The 15,895-nt window shown below is 44.3% G+C and overlaps 1 protein-coding gene and 2 long non-coding RNA genes across 7 annotated transcripts in view; 2 read left to right on the forward strand and 1 right to left on the reverse strand.

The window, feature by feature from the left end:
* Window positions 1-4,181: 4,181 nt before the first annotated feature.
* LOC108251708 lies at window positions 4,182-7,317 on the forward strand. The gene is made up of 3 exons (XR_001809375.3): window positions 4,182-5,581; window positions 7,040-7,086; window positions 7,199-7,317. It is a non-coding gene; the product is annotated as an uncharacterized LOC108251708 (long non-coding RNA).
* A 1-nt stretch (window position 7,318) lies between these two features.
* LOC112450008 lies at window positions 7,319-14,964 on the forward strand. 2 transcript variants are annotated; one of them, XR_005233092.1, is made up of 4 exons: window positions 7,319-7,369; window positions 8,460-9,443; window positions 12,244-12,466; window positions 12,552-14,964. It is a non-coding gene; the product is annotated as an uncharacterized LOC112450008 (long non-coding RNA). The 2 variants fall into 2 exon arrangements; XR_005233093.1 differs by lacking the exon at window positions 7,319-7,369 and having other exon boundaries at window positions 8,167-8,906; window positions 9,007-9,443.
* Window positions 8,962-15,895, reverse strand: part of LOC108251226 (metabotropic glutamate receptor 7) — a 69,038-nt gene continuing 62,104 nt past the window's right edge. Inside the window, exons 8-10 of one of the 4 annotated variants that reach the window (XM_037975358.1) lie at window positions 15,094-15,340; window positions 14,148-14,170; window positions 8,962-10,948 (exon numbers count right to left, since the gene is read on the reverse strand). In XM_037975358.1, the coding sequence (XP_037831286.1) occupies window positions 14,166-14,170; window positions 15,094-15,340 (252 nt within the window). In that variant the 3' untranslated portion in view covers window positions 8,962-10,948; window positions 14,148-14,165. Of the gene's footprint in view, window positions 10,949-13,816; window positions 15,341-15,895 lie in introns of those variants that run through there. The other 3 variants (XR_005233091.1, XM_037975357.1, XM_037975356.1) reach the window with 3 other exon arrangements.

Below are 15,895 nucleotides of genomic sequence, written 5' to 3' on the forward strand. Positions count from 1 at the left end.
CCGGGTTTAGAGCTCCAACAGGACCGGGTTTAGAGCTCCAACAGGACCAGGTTTAGAGCTCCAACAGGACCGGGTTTAGAGCTCCAACAGGACCGGGTTTATGGAGACGCAGGTTTGTTGTGTTTTTCTGAAACTATGGGAGGAGATGTAAATCTAAAATTCTGAAGAAAACAGAAGAACATCCGTTGAATCGTAATAAGCTGCTTCAGTGTTTATGGTTTTGTAACCATTAATGTCCACCTGGAAATATTCAGCCAGAGGCTTTTCCAGCATGAGATTCTGACTTCTGTTTCTCATATTTCCTCCTGTAAACTCCTGTCTGTTTATTTTCAGTGTATTACCGGAGTTGTTTCCACCTCGCCTCGTTGGCTTTGTTTTCACAGATGCTCTGCAGAATGGAAATAAGCTGAAGTCTTCAGGTCAGAAGTTCGATGCTGTAACCTTCAGACTGCTGCTGATGTTGGGTGTTTTCTGATAGAAACAAATGAAAGACTTCATGAACTGCAGACATGAATGTAAAACATGGAAGACCTTGACATTTCCAAAGAAAATATTAACACATCGTTCCTGCTTCCACACTCGAACGTTCTGCCATCTTGTCAGCTTCTTTGCACTTGGACTTATGTTGTTTTTGCATAATGTGCTCCCTGTGTGAATAAAGATTGTGTGAGTGTGTGTGTAGCCTCAGAAGCCTGCAGCAGTCAGTTGGAGGCTGATGTATCTGCACTGACAGGCCTTAAACAACAGCACAGTAAGATAAGTGAGGTCGGCGTGAAATATGATTAAAGCACAGCCTTCCTCTGGCCTTTGATTTAAAGGAGCGTGGTGCAAACAACTCATCTCTTCCTCCCACACATGAACGCACCAACACAGAGCAGGCCACTTCAGAGGAAAATGCAGGAAAAACCCATGAAAAGGGCAAAAAAGGACAAAGAAGATGAAGGAAAACAGCCTCCTCAGCACTCTGAGAGGAAGTCTGAGGGCAGATTTCATTTAAAGTCTCGCTGTCGCCTCCACAGCTGAAAGAAAAGGTCCTGCAGAGAGGAACGCTTCTCCCAAACAACACTCCTCCTGTCTGCAGGATCTTTGAAGTCCTTTAGTTCTGCAGGGTTCTGTGCTTGGACCGTGTAATTTTTGATTTATATGTGGTTCTGTAAATGATTCTCCATGTCCCTGAAGCCAGTTTCAGCACCCAGGGATCGAACCGTCATGTCCTCCGCCTCCATCCGTCACCCTGAAACGAGTAACTGAACGGAGTTTCCTCTGCAGGGCAGCTGGACTCACCTGTAAGACACAGACTCACCTGTCCATGCTTTCTGTGTCCGGTCTGACCAGGATATAAACTTCATCATCTTACCTGTCCCTTCAGGTCCTGCAGGTCCTGCAGGTCCTGCAGGTCCCTGACTGCGCATGCTGCACTTTACACCTCTTCCATCTCTTCCATCTCTGTTTGTTTGTGGCTGTCACTCAGTCCTCTGCTTGCAGTGATGTTTAGAATCTCCTCGGCTCACGCAGGACACTTTCTGTACTTCCTGTGCCTTTTTCCTCAGTCAGGCAGTCACATGATTTCAGAGGAACTGGGCCTCATTTCTCTTTCATCCCGTGATAATGAGCCTCGACCCACGCTTCATTTGGAAACGTCCCCTTTGCTCGACACAGCTACCTCCGTCTGCTGGTCGACTCACCTGCCTGCCCACTCTCCACCCTGAACTGCTTACCTGTCTGTTCAACGACAAAAAACAGACAAGTACTTCAGCATAACTTCATAACACGAGAACTGCATCCTAATATTAGTCTCATTATGTATTAGATGTAACATTATGAATGCCTCTCTTTATCAGGTGTTTGATATTAAATTAGAACCAAACCCATTAGCCGCCTTTTTCAGGGTTCTAGAAGATGGATCTGTTTCATCCGCTGCCAAACGTTCTTAGTGTTTGCATTACTTTTGTCCCGTCGTACAATTCTACTGAAATGGAAAGAGGCTTCTCCTCCATCTCAGTTACACTGGGTTAGGGTTAGGGGTCTAAAGACCACCAGAGGTCAGAGGTCAGGGCAGTGACCCAGGAGGACCCAGAGACCCCGTGTGATTGGCTGATGAGCTGTTTGTGCTAACGAGCAGCAGGTGGCCGGTGAGGATAGATGTGTTCTGGTCTGGGAACATCTTTGGAGAGGCAGGTCTGTAATCTTTTGTCTTGGTGTAATAAAAGCTCCTGGTGTTGATTCCTGCAGCTCTTTCAGTCAATAAATGTGTAAAATCTTTTTACCGGAAGTCCATTCTGCCTCCGACTCAGAGGTTTTAGTATCTCTCTTTCTTTGAGGAAGATACTTTCACAGATAAATAAAAAAAATAAATGTCTGTCTGAGAAAACAGAAGCAAAGAGTCCTCTGACCCCTGAGCAAACCCCCCCCCCCCCCCCCCCCCCCCCTCTCAGGGGATCCAGCTCAGGGACTCAGGAGTGAATAAACGCTCAGAGTTGGTAAAATAATGACTTTGTAAAGCCTTGTACTCCACACTGACCTTTGGTTCAGAGTTACAAATAAGAAACTCTTTCTTGTTTCTTCATCCACATCATGTGATTTTCATTTAGTTTTCTCTCCTGTTTTTATGACACCCCCCCCCGACCTGTTGTTCTTTATAACCAAGTCACAAAAACCCTGCAGACCACAGCAGCGTGCAGAATTAAAGATGTAACTCTTTCTCAACCATGAAATTGTATCTGAGGGAGGAGGAGGCTGCAGGTTTAGTCTGAGTCCAGCTGAACAAACTGTGATTAACGGGTTTCACTAATTAACTGGAAACACGGTGAAGTTTGCATCAATGACAACAGATTTTAGATCCTTTACAGGTGATAAAAGACAACCTGCAGGAGATGTTTCTGATAGGGATGCTGTGGTCCATCACTGGTACAAGAAAAAGGAACAAATACCAAATGAGTTTTCTTTTTACCAGATAATATCTCTCCAAGAGAAGGAGAAATAAAACACAAACTGTCAGCTGGGAGGTGATGAAGCCTGTATCTGACGAGTTAATCAGCAGAGTCTCCAAAATGTCTCCAAAATGTCTCCAAATGGTGTCATTCTCCTGTCAGTTGCAGTTTTGTTGCTATAACTTGTATATTCAAAAGATTTGAGACAGATTTTGTCAAAGAATAGTCAGAATCATCATCATCATCAGCACCTCAAACCCGACTCAAATTAGTTTCTGTATTTCTAGACCTACAGATCTGTATTTAGACACCTGCAGGAGCTCTCCTCCTACAGAAAACATCTGAGGCTTCAAACAACAACTGTCCAGGTCTGAGAAGCACTCTGTAGATGTCTGTAGATGTCTTTGGCTATCTGTAGATGTCTTCAGCTGTCTGTAGATGTCTGAAGATGTCTTCAGCTGTCTGTAGATGTCTGAAGATGTCTTCAGCTGTCTGAAGATGTCTTCAGCTGTCTGTAGATGTCTTCGGCTGACTGTAGATGTCTTCAGCTGTCTGTAGATGTCTTCAGCTGTCTGTAGATGTCTTCAGCTGTCTGTAGATGTTCTTTACCTGCTTGTCCTCTGCAGGTCACAGGGAGCTGCTGTCTGTCTCCAGCGGTCACTGTGAGAGATGTGGGGACACCTGGACAGGTTGCAAGTCCAAGCCCTGTCATATAAGGTTCATAAATTATAACAGTTATATGTTTATGAATTAGAAGTGTTGTTTTATAAATGCTAAATGTTAAACCTGCTGTATGACATGGCTGCCAGCAGCAACATCGGTGATATCAGCTCCTGTATGAACGACTTCACTCATCTCTGCGTTATTGTAGCTGCTGCTCTGGGAGATGCTGAGTCTGAAGGAAATTAAAGATTTGAGACAGATAATGTACGAGCTGACCTTTGAATGTTTCCATCTCTGTTTAGAATGAACAACTACTGGACTCTGAAAACATTTTCCTCAGGTCCCTCAGCAACAAAGAAGACATTAACCTCCACCTGAACACTTCGGATTCAGACTGTAATCCTGCTCCAGAAGAAACTGGATCTCTGCTGGCTGTCTTCACTCTCAAAGCAGCTTGTTGGAGAGTTTGGACATCCAGACAATAAAGAGTTAAAACAGTCCAGCATGGAGCAGTTTTTCTGCATCATTTTGAGACGAGATGTTTCTAATTTCAGCGATATTGTTCAGGTGGAGGAAAGCAGTCCTGGTAACATTTTTAATGTGGGGTTAAAAGACATCCTGATCCTAAAGAACACCAAGTTCTTTACTTTAGAACTGGAGAACAAATGAATGCCATCCAGAGGAAGTGGAAGTCTGCAAAGTTTGTTCCTAAGATGCTCAGGTCCAAAAACCACAACCTGTCTGTCTGAGTTTAAAAGCAGAAGATTAAGAGTACTACCTACAGGGTACTTATCACCTGCAAGGTGTGTACCCAGTACCTGTAGAGTACTTACTCAGTACAAACAAGGTACCTATGGAGACTGGGTTGTATTATAAAGTGACCTTTTATTCTCTACTTACAAAGAACTTATAGGGTTACTCATGGTGTACCTGTGGTAACTAGGCTGTATTACCTTTGAAGTATGTGCAAAGATACTTGTAGGGTACAGTACCTTTGTGGTATGAATGTGGGTACTTACAGGCTGTAGTTTCTTTGAGGTTCTTGCTGGTACTAAGTTGTATTTTGATGTGTGATGTTATTGGGTAGAGTTCTTGGACAGACTTTGATTTAGTGATGAATCTCCTCTGTGGCTCAGCTCAGTCCAGAGACCAGAACCGCCTCTGGGGTTAGAAGTGATGATGATGATGATGATGATGATGGGTCGGGCTGCTCAGTGATCAGCTCCAGGAAGAATCCACCTCTCTTTCTGTGTGCGGTCTCCATCCATCACTGGCAGCTGGCGGGTGCCTCAGAGACGTTGTGTTTATGCAAGTTAAAGAGGTTTTCTGTGGCCCGCCACGGTGATGTATGGTCCCAGAGCTGGTACCAGATGAAGTGTGAAGCAGGAGGATGGCTGAATGGATGCAGCTCGCTGGGAGAGTCTGTCGATATTCATGGGAATAACAAATAAAACTGGAGTGTTGGGGCTGATGCTAGAAGATTTGAAAGCTTTTACAGAGAATAATTTCATACTGGATAGAGAGAAAATGTTTCAAACACGAGGCAGTGCAGTGTTTGGACCGGACCGGACTTTAATGTGATGCAGGTTTGGTTTATTTATTATTCTTGATTGTTGTGAGAAACTGGACTGTTTCAGGTGGCACGGATGAAGGAGAAACATTGATTTAGCTGCAAATGTAGTTTATGTGACTCTAAATAAAATGCAAAAATTTGATTGAAGAAAAGTAAAAACAAACAAAAACAAATAAATAAAATTTAAGAAGGAATCCTGGATAACTTGGTGTTATTTGTACAAACCAAACTGAGATTATTTGGTTTCCAAACCTGAAGAAGCTTCTTTTTTACTCCAGTTACAGTTTAAACCGTCCGTCCGACCGACCGACCGACCGACCGACCGACCGACCAATCACTGCAGACGAGGCCCTGATTGGTCGTCCTACCATCCCTCAGGAAGAAGACTTGCAGATACTTGAAACAAAGACCAGCAGTAAGCTTTTTATCTTCTTCTTTTTCTCTAACTTTAGAAATCCCCAGAGACCTGTGATGATGTCAAAGAGTTTCTGTTACTAATTTATTCATTTTTAGACATTTGGAACTATTTTTTTTTCTTTGACAGTTTATCAAAGTGGAAAAAGTCAAATTAAGTCAAACGATCTGATTGTGTGTTTGTATTGGACCTGAGAATGTCCCATTTTATCTCCCCTCCTGTAACATCACAGCTGAGATCTGATGTTTATGATCAGAGCATCTGTCTTTTCTCTGCTGACAACAGGATCAATAACAGGTTCAGTGAAGTGCAAACTAATCTGCTGTCATTTCTGCTCCACGGCAATGATCATGATGGCAGCTGAGATTGGTACTGTTGGTGTAAAAGTTGACAAACTGAATTTATAGAATGGATCATTTCAAGCAGAAGGAACCTGAAACATTCATGCTCTTAAATGCAGTTGACCTGTCATGTATAGTTTCCCAGAGTTGGGCTGTGACGTTTAGTTACTGAGACGTTCTGGCTGAGCAGCAGCAGGTGGTCCTGAGCCACACCTGGAATCCATTACTGCTAACCAGAAATATTCAGCTGTGAGAGGCTGGTTTTAGTTGGAGCAGTTACAGGGGAAAGATGGGCGATAATGTTTTTGCTCATGTCTGTGTGTGTTTGTTAGTTTCTGGTTCAGTTCAGGTGAGTCATATGGATTGGCACGCTTACAACTGGGACTTTGTTTATTTTTATAAACCTGTGGAGTTGTTGAACATCGTGTCTGACTGTATTTGTGTGTTTTGTAGAATCAGGCCATCTTTGAGTCCCTCAGAGGCTGTTTGACGGATTCCCTCCATCGTCCACAGAAACATTGTCCTCTCTGCTGCCGAGTCTGTCTCTTCAGGGATGCTTTCATTTAAAACGTTAAAAAAGACAAAATGTCAAAGCTTCAGGGCTCAGCCTGTCTGTCTTCAGCTCTCATTCTTTCTCTTTCTCCTCTCCAAATAAAGACAGGGCGGAGGAGATGCAGTTCTTTGGCAGCAGGGTTAATAACTTGCTTTGCTCTGGACGCCTTAAATTGGTTTCCATTGACACCTGGTATCTGCTCACAGATAGCAGAGAGGACCTCATCAGGTGGTGTGGAGCCAAACACAGAAATAACTTCCATCCCACAGAAACGCAGCGTCCATTGTTGAGTCTCAGCGTTTTGTTCCTCCTCTGCTTTCAGCTGAGAATCTGTCCTCGATGCGCCGCGATAAACCGCTCAGCTCCATTCTCACGGTTTAATTACTCGACCCCAGGTTGGGCTTATCTCAAATTAAATGTTCAAACATTGTAGTATTTGTCATCAGGGGGCCATTTTCCTGTTAGAAATAAAAGCTGATGCAATGAGGCTGAAGAATAGTTTTACTGACATATTGTTGTCTTTATTTGACGGTTCTCATGGAAAGTTTCTTTTGTCCTCTGAAGGAAAATGAAAAGCTGAGCTGGTTGGGTTCAGTGCTGGACCTCGTGATGTAAGTTTTATAAAGACTTTTTTATGGTTCTGTCTGTTTGAAAGGTTAACTTTCTAGTTTTGGATGATGAATTTGAGTCAGCAGGAAAGTTTCATTAATTTAAAACAAACAGAAAGTCCTGCTTCAGTGACGGATTCTACAGCGTTCAGAGGAAGACCCAGGATCAGATGGCCTTCATCCACCTGTCCGTCTGTCCGTCCGTCCATCCGTCCATCCGTCCGTTCATCCATCCATCCAACCATCCAACCAACCAACCAACCAACCAACCAACAGCCAACGACAGGTGAGGGCTGGAGCAGAGACTGATCAGTAAATCCAGAGCTTTGCTTTTCAGCTCAACTCCTTCTCCGCCACGACAGACTGGAGGAACGTCCTCCTTTCTGCCGATGATCTCTGATCTGTTGGTCCATCTCCTGCTCCATCCTCCCATCACTCAGGAACAAGACACCCGAGGCAGAGCCTCTTCTTTATGCTGGATAAAAGCAGTGGTTATAATGTCATTGCTGACTGGAGCACTTTGTGTTTACAACCTTTAAATTATGGCATCTGCAGTTCGACAATTAAAAGTTGTGACTCAGTTTAAATGAGATTAAAGAAGGAAACTAAGTAAAACTTGTGAGGGAATGAAAAAGTGCAGGTATGAAACTTCCTCATACTGGAGGTTAAAACTCATTAGAAGATTCTGCTTGGAACAGTTTTATTTTTTGTAACTCCAGGAAACGCTCTCTTCTGACTAATTAAAGCCAAAGTTTGCAGCTCTTTGAGTTGAAACTTCCTGTATTATTTATGGAGCGGAGCAAACGGCAGCACGTTCCACTGCAGCAGCTTCTGAAGAGCTCCGTCAGCGGGATTCACCACCACAGGAACCTCTGCCTTCCTCCCAGAAACAGTAATTGGTTTGGCAGCCACTAATTTCATCAGGCACTGAAGGTTAGCTATGTGAACCAACCCAGAGCTTATCAGTCCTTCAGAATGAGGCTCAGAGACGAGGGGGCGACGGTCCTGCGTTATCAGTACTTCCAGAGGGTTCAGGAGGGGGAGGGTAATACAGACAGTCTGGAGACAGTTTGAGACAGATGCTTATTATCTGATTGTTGCTGTGAAGTTTTAATCCGTTTTACTGGAGCCCCAGAAACAAGCAGCAGCAACGGGTCACTTCCTGTTTCTTTCTGATGGCTCTGGATCCATCAGCCTGGAGACGGGCTAACATCTGCTCTGTTGGAAGGAAACCGAGTAAAATAACAGCATGACGATATGTTGGAACATCGAACCGTTGGCAGACCAGAGACGTGACTCCGATCAGCAGATAACAGGTTAAAACACAATCCATGAATCCATGAAAACATTAGACTTCTGCTTCTCTTCCCATCCAGGGAGCTTTCTGCAATCAGAACTGGAGAGTGTGGAGTTCCAAGCTTAAACTTTAGGACAGAGGGCTGCTGTCCTGGAAGGATTTTCTGCTTCAACTGGTGAGGAGTGTGGATCAGGACAGTCATCTGAAGAAAAGACCTCCTCCAGCGGCTGACAGCTCAGCTGAACGTCTCTCTGCTCCGACGTGGTAACAGTACTACAGTATCAGAACTCTTTTATGAGTACAAGTACGTGATATTGGAGTCGGAGCAGCCCTGGTCTTTATGTTGGCAGCGTTTGAGTCACAGTACGATGTTCCTGAGCTCCTTATCCTACCCTGACCTTTCTGTTCTCCTCCCACTGAGGGAGGTTTTACTGCAGCGCACGAGCCAGGTGAGTGCACGTTTATCTGGGCTTCTCTGGACCTGAGGTGTTCATTGTTTGAAAACCTGAGAGCAGATATCAGACAGGTAAACTGTGATAAAAAGTTCTGTTTCTGACAAATATGAAGATTAGAGAAAAGGGTAAAAAAATAACAAATGTTTTTATTTCATGTTAATACATTCTTAGACAACACCACAGAATAGTTGCATGAGTGGCCAAATGTAAATCTCTCCCACAACATCGGCACAGAAGCAGCAAAGGGCAACAGGAAGATACCAAGTACAAACAGTAAAAAACATACATGCTTCCTTTTTTAAACAAGTTTTCTTTTTTTAAATATATACTCATCTTTTTCTCTGTTTCCCAGAGTTTTCCCAGGAAAATAAAGAACCGATCAAAGTCAAAATCTGCAGAAAGGATCAGAACAGGAAGGAAAAGTAAAACAAAAAGAAAGAACAGGACATTTCAGAGCAGACGTGGGATCAACTGTGCTGCCAGAATTTCGATATTTTCATCTTTTTTCTGTTTCAACATTGAACATATCAGGCATGCATTAACAACCTGGACAGCAGCGGTCCAGAGAATCACCAAATCAGCAGGTGTTCAGCGGTGGGAGGAGCCAGGTACGCCCGTTACAGAAACACTTCATCATCGTCATCATCACGTGTCAGGACGGGAAAGCCTCCATCACGTGACCACAAACATTTCAAAGCAGCTTTGAATCGATTTTCCTGTTTGGCTTCATGTTTTCAGCCAGCTGATGGAGTTTTACCTCCTCAGGTCTTTAAAGTCAAGAAAAACAGCCAAACACAAAAAAAATTCCAGGATTTTCATCAACCGTGAAAAGTTCACAACTAAAGTGACTCCCAGGAAACAGGCTGAGGTCTGCAGCACCAAGCAGGTTCATCCCGTTTATCAGCGTTTAATCCGAGTTACTGTAATTTAAATGATCTTCAGATGTTCTGAGCTGAACCTCAGAAACCTTTTAAAGAGTTCCTTGAACTGAATCAAGTTTGAGATCAGTATAAATAATAAAGTTTCAAATGTTTTTTTAATCATTTTTCTCCGTTCAGATGAAACAGAGCCACAGATGGTCCGACTCAAACGTCTGCTTTTCAGTTTGGAGTTTATTTATAAATTTAGTTTGAACATTTTGAATCTCAGACGCAGCTTTCTGAGACTGAAACCTCTGAGTCGACCCTAAAGTTTCTGAGCCTGCTTCATATCACAGACCTGCAGGAGTCAAAGCCCCTGAAAACCGGACTCCTTCTGTCCTCCTGAGTCCTCAGGTCGGAGCTCACATGCAGAACAGGCACATTTAGATCTGTTTTACTTCTGGGATCCATCACAAACACAAAGAGCCACAAACAGACAGAGATGGATGTGGGAACGACAGGAAACACAGCAAACAGAAGCTTTTAATGTGAAAAACCTGACAGGATGTAAACAGACAACACTGTTACAGCAGGGGAGCACTACTTCCTGTTTCATTCTTTGATTAATCCCCGTATTTCCTTCAGACATCCCACAATGGATCAGAGGACATGTAGTCCCAAAGTCAGAGTTTGATCCAAACCAAATGAAACATGCAGGTGGGGGTGGGGGGGGTGGGGGGGGGTCCAGAACCGGACCAACTGTTCCCAGAGGCTTTAAAAGATCCTCTGTGTTTATTTGGTCCCTTTCAGTGATAAAAGTCCAGTCCAGGCGACACCGTGGACCCAAATCTGTCACAGAATATGGCTTCAAAACGCAGAAACACGAGAAAAGAAACCAGAACCAAAAACCAAAGAAGGGAAGCATGAAGAGCAACAAACGGGTCAAGGAGAAGGACCGAGAACTTTCAGTGTGGAAGAGACGACAGGAGGCGAGCCCTCGACCATCAGCTGATCCGTCAGCCATGTTGGACCCCGCTGCCGTCAGCACCACGCCACCAAATCAGACCGGATAGTTTCCAGCAGGGTTCTGTCTCTGCTCCGAGGTTGAGACGTCTCCAACAGGCAGAGAAACACATGAGAACAAAAACTGAAACCAGATCCGGAGACCAGACGTCTCTGCAGCGAGTCCTGATGGAGGCGCAGTTAGATCACAACGTCGCTGTAGCTCACATACTTTGTTTTTGCTGCTGGACCTGCAGAGGAGGAGAAAACCAAAGGTCAGAGCGGCTCTGATTGGCTCCTGAGATGCTTTAGACTGATGATAATGGAGGTGAGGTCAAAGGTCAACAGGAGGTCAGAGTGAAACCTCACCATAAGGAGAACTTTCCTCCATCATGATTCAGCTTCAGGAACAAAATCTTCCGTCAACATTTTGTTTTAGAAGCAGATAAAATGTTTTTTAATGCTGAGAGGTCAAAGGTCATGAACAAATTCAGCAGAAAGATATATAATTGAAACACTAAAACAGGTCAAATCCACTTTGAGAAGTGAGTTTCCACCTGCTGGTTGGTCGATCTGATCACAGATCAGGTTTTATTTTCAGCTCCTCTCCGTCTGCTGTCCGCTGAAAACATCTGCAGACAGCAACATTCCAGCTGTTTACATCTGGACCACAAACACAACTTCATTCGTAACAGAACACGTCCTGGAACTGAGACTCAGAACAGATTAAACTGAATCTCAAGCTTTCAGGTCACCAGCCTCCTCCAGCAAGTGGAAGGTTCTGGACTGACCCGGTCCATGTCCAGAACTTAAACCATACAGAGCTGCTAGGAGGAGACTGGAGGGACCAACTAACCCAAAACTTGTTGCCCTGATGGTGTTTTGGGTCATTGTCTTCATCTCCTGATCAGCTGGGTTGCAGCTTTCCTGTAGCTTGGAGATTTGTTAGAGTTAACTAGTAGGTTTGTTAGAGTTAACTAGTAGGTTTACCAGAGTTAACTAGTTTTTTATGCATGAAAAGTAACTATAACTCAGTCAGTTGCAGGAAAGAAGTGCAAATGGAAGTGACCCTTTATTTTAAATAAAAAACCCTGAAGATGAAAATATTTCTATTTGTATCCTTCCAGCCCGGTCCCAGGTGGACTGGTCCTGGTCCTGGTCCTGGTCCTGGTCCTTGGCCCAGTGGTTGGGAACCCCTGCTGTTGTTTTTTATTCCAGAAGGCCATTTTGACTGAGTTAAGGGGTCAAAGGTCAATGACCTGGCCTGAAACATGGGCAGATTCTGCTCCCTGCATCATTTATGTCAGAAGTCCCTCTTTGTTTAAATGTTTAGTCTCATCATATAAAACATGGTTCCTGAGGATTAACTCCTAATTATACCGATCATTTAGAAAACAACTCTTGGTAAAACAGAACCATAAATCTTCCTGTAACTGAAATCCTGGCTTTTATTTGTTTATGTCAGGTTATTTTATTTTTGTCGAGAACCAGATTGAGATGGCCGCTTCTGGCCCCCAGGCCTTAAGTTGCTGCACATGTGTTTTAGCAGGTTGTCTGGATTCATGCAGAAGAACCACACACTGGCAGACGGGAGCAGACCCCCCCCTCGGTGTTCATCCAGTGATGAATGGCTTCGAGGCAAAACGCCATCATCAATCATGTCAGGAAGATAAAAGAGAAAATGTCTGTTTCTGCAGATTAAGACCTCTGACCGGCCAATCAGAGCTCAGCTTTACGACCATGTGACAGGTGGAGGAACGCTCCATCAGGTCTGTTTGAAGTTAATAATTTTTCATTGATCTTAAGCTGATCAGGTTTTATTTATTATAGATTAAAAACATATTTTTTTAACAGGGCCAAAGGAAAATCTAAAGATCCAAACATGTTTGTTCCAGAACATCTCAGCTGCGTCATGGATCCATCGAACCTTAATTTCTCACTCCTTTACGTCAGATTGAAACCAAAGTGTGGAAGTGCAGTCTTCCTGCAGATGTTTGAGGACAGCAGTCCAGCCGAGCCTTTGAACCCATCTCTGAAGAGCAGCTGGAGATGAAGTCTTCTGCAGCAGCAGAGGAGAAGCTGTGTGATGGTGGAGGAGGTCAGCCGAGGAGGACAGACTGAAGGATGGACGGCTTTAAAACCAGAGAGAGTGAGGCTGACAGCTGGCTCTGCTGCTCCTCAGGGAGTCCTGGGTCCAAACAGGAACCCCGTCCTGGTCCCAGCAGAACCGTAACCAGCAGGACTGATGGACGGGGCTTCGTTATCAGTGCCATGGCCAAGGTTTCCTTCATTATTTAACGTCTGTTCCAGCAGCTTCAGAGCAGAATCACATTCACCATGTTTTTTATGATCCTGCAGGCTCCTTTCAGAACCAGAACCACAGAGAGGAGAAGGAATCAAATCAGAGCTCAGAACAAGAAAATCCACACATCTGGACAATTACTGCAGCTGCAGGAATAAAAGAAATGACAGAAGCCTTTCTGATGTTTTCTCTGTTCTGCAGAAATGTTGAACCAAAACTTTCTTCTCTGAAGCCCAACAAGAATCTGAGTCTTCCCTTAAATAATCTAAGATGTGAAGGGCAGACTCTTATTGTGAAAAGCTTTGTCTCAGTGAACCTCTGTCCGTCTTTCTCAGAGATTCAGCCTCTGAAATGCTCTTTTATTCCCATCCTCTGCCTGACCTGACTCCTCCAGATGTTGCTCCTTCCTACAGATGTGTTGCTGGCTTTTATTTCCTAAAAACGGTACAAATTCTTAGTTTTAACATTTGATATGTTTATTTTATTCCACTGTAAATGAACTATGGCTTTAAAAGATTTAAATATCAATGCATTCTGTTTTTATGGAACATCCCAACCTTTTCAGTGTTGGGGTTCTATGAGAAAAACAAACATGGAAACACTTTTGTAATGTTAGAGTACATGATAGTTTCTGACATTAATCCCTGAGGATAAGCGTATATATGGAGCTTTTTGTGACCACGGGAGCCATCCATGTGTGCAGACTTCTTTACCTTTACCTTTTTCTGATCACCTTTTCCTGCAGCTGAATAAACAGCTTTCAGCTGTTCTGCTTCTTTTTCAACCTTTGTTTCTTTGGTTGTTTTTGCTCCTGGGAGCGATCCTCTGACCTCCACGGGTTCTCCATCCTTCACAGAACCTTCATGATGAGTTCAGGAGCACCAGTAAATGTGAGGTTGAGCGGGTCAGACGTGCCGTTAAAGCACCAGAGAATCTTCGTAAATCTGCCACTCCAACAGCCGTACAAGCTTCTCCTCATGTAAAAGTTATGAGTCGCTCAGAAAGATGGTGATAAAGAGCCGAGGACGTATATTTAACATTCCCTCCACACAGGCCTCCTCCTCCTCCTCCTCCTCCTCATACCTCCGAAAGGAAATGGATCAAGGTCAGGACAGCAAAGCAGAAGAAGAAGAAGAATGTGTTCTTACCTCTGATAAGTTATGAAATTAGCCTGTCAGGGGGAGAAAAACATGATTCAGTGATGTGTTTCCTGCAGGGAGTCCCACTGTGATCACACATGCAGGTTATTTCAGCTTCCTGCAGACATGCAAACTGAGGCTCATTTTGAACTTCCAGGTGTTTTATTACAGTTCCTGTCAGGTGGGAGCTGAGGAACTCTGAGACTTTATGAAAAGATGGTAAAAAATGTTCAGCATCAAAAGGAGTGGAGCGTTATGGAGGAAAAAAGGAGATGAACTCTGGAGAAAGTCCGATTTCTGACCTGTTTCTGTGTTGAAAGTTGTTAAATAATGTAAATGAATTGTTTAACACAGATCTTCATCCACAATGAGTAAAGTTTATAAATTATAAACCTGTCAAATAATTACAGGCTGTTGAACAGAAGCTCAGTTAAAGAGCAACTATTAAACTTTTATAATTACATTTAATACCTTCTTACAAACAAACCTGAGTGGGTTCATCCTAATGATTTTGTTTTGGTTTTCAGTTTTCAACCTGAAGAGGAATCCTGTGACGTTCCACCTCTACGTGTACGGGATGAAAACGTGACGATGCAGGTGACACCGCAGCCGCTCACCACTAGATGGCACTAGAACCTGCACACGGTTCCTTTAAACATCATGATGAGGACTCGTCAGGATTTAGTGGATAGAGACAGAAAGCAGATCGTTTCCATCAGGAGGAAGAGAACCTGGAGCTGATTCTCTTCAGAGTCTCAGTCCAGGAAAAAAAAGACAATGAATAAATGAAACAGCATTTCATGAAAGTATGGTTGGATGGATAAAATAATAACACGCTTTATTAAGTTTCTATTGATTCCAAGAACCTTTTTAATGCTTCATTTAGTCCCTGCAATAAGTTCCAGCACTGAGCAGTTTAAACTCCTGCGTTCTCCAGGGTTCTGGCGGTACTCACTGTTCGGGTCGATGTTCTCGCACAGCTCCGTCTTGGCCTCTCCGTTGGGCCGGTCGCTCGCCTTGTGGGAGAGTCGGGACGACATGGTGGCGGCGGTGGCAACGGCCTTGAAGGATCGTTTCCTCTTCTGAACATTGAGTTCTGGGTGGAAGATGATGACGTAGACCTTGGGCATGTAGAGCATGCCGAGGGCCACAGAGGCGCTCAGGTTCATGGAGATGGTCAGCGTGGTCGTCTGGATGTAGAGCTGAGGGGGGAGACGGTTAGAGGGTTTAATGACACCAGGAAAGCGTTGATTTTACTGCAGGACGTTGTCGTCATCAGAAAGAACCCTCACTACTCTGTATTTATGAGTCAGATGATGTTGTTGCTCCTATCAGCAGCACAAAGAGGCGCAGAAACTCAGGGAACATGGAGTCCGGACCGGTTTATGAGCAGGTGAAGGATGGTTCTTTATTATACTCGGTGTTTCCCACTAACAGCAGCAGCTGGCCGAGCCGCCCCATCAATGTTTTATGCTCTGTGTATATTGGCCTCGAATCTGAAGCTGCGGCCCTCTGAACCCAATCGAGCGCCGGTACTGACCCGAGATGAATATGTAATGAGGCCCGGTCCGAATGTAATGGGCTTCCCAGAGAGTGCAGCCCCGATGTCTTTATGTGTTACGGCCCTGCTGTCACAGCCTGATGTATGCCGTTTATACGGACAAGTCACTGAGGGGGAGGGGGGGAGGAAGAGAGGAGAGAGGGGGGGAGGAAGAGAGGAGAGAGGGGGAGGAAGAGAGGAGAGAGGGGGAGGAAGG

Source organism: Kryptolebias marmoratus, linkage group LG4 (assembly GCF_001649575.2).
Source record: "Kryptolebias marmoratus isolate JLee-2015 linkage group LG4, ASM164957v2, whole genome shotgun sequence".
In the NCBI taxonomy this organism is placed as follows: domain Eukaryota; kingdom Metazoa; phylum Chordata; class Actinopteri; order Cyprinodontiformes; family Rivulidae; genus Kryptolebias; species Kryptolebias marmoratus.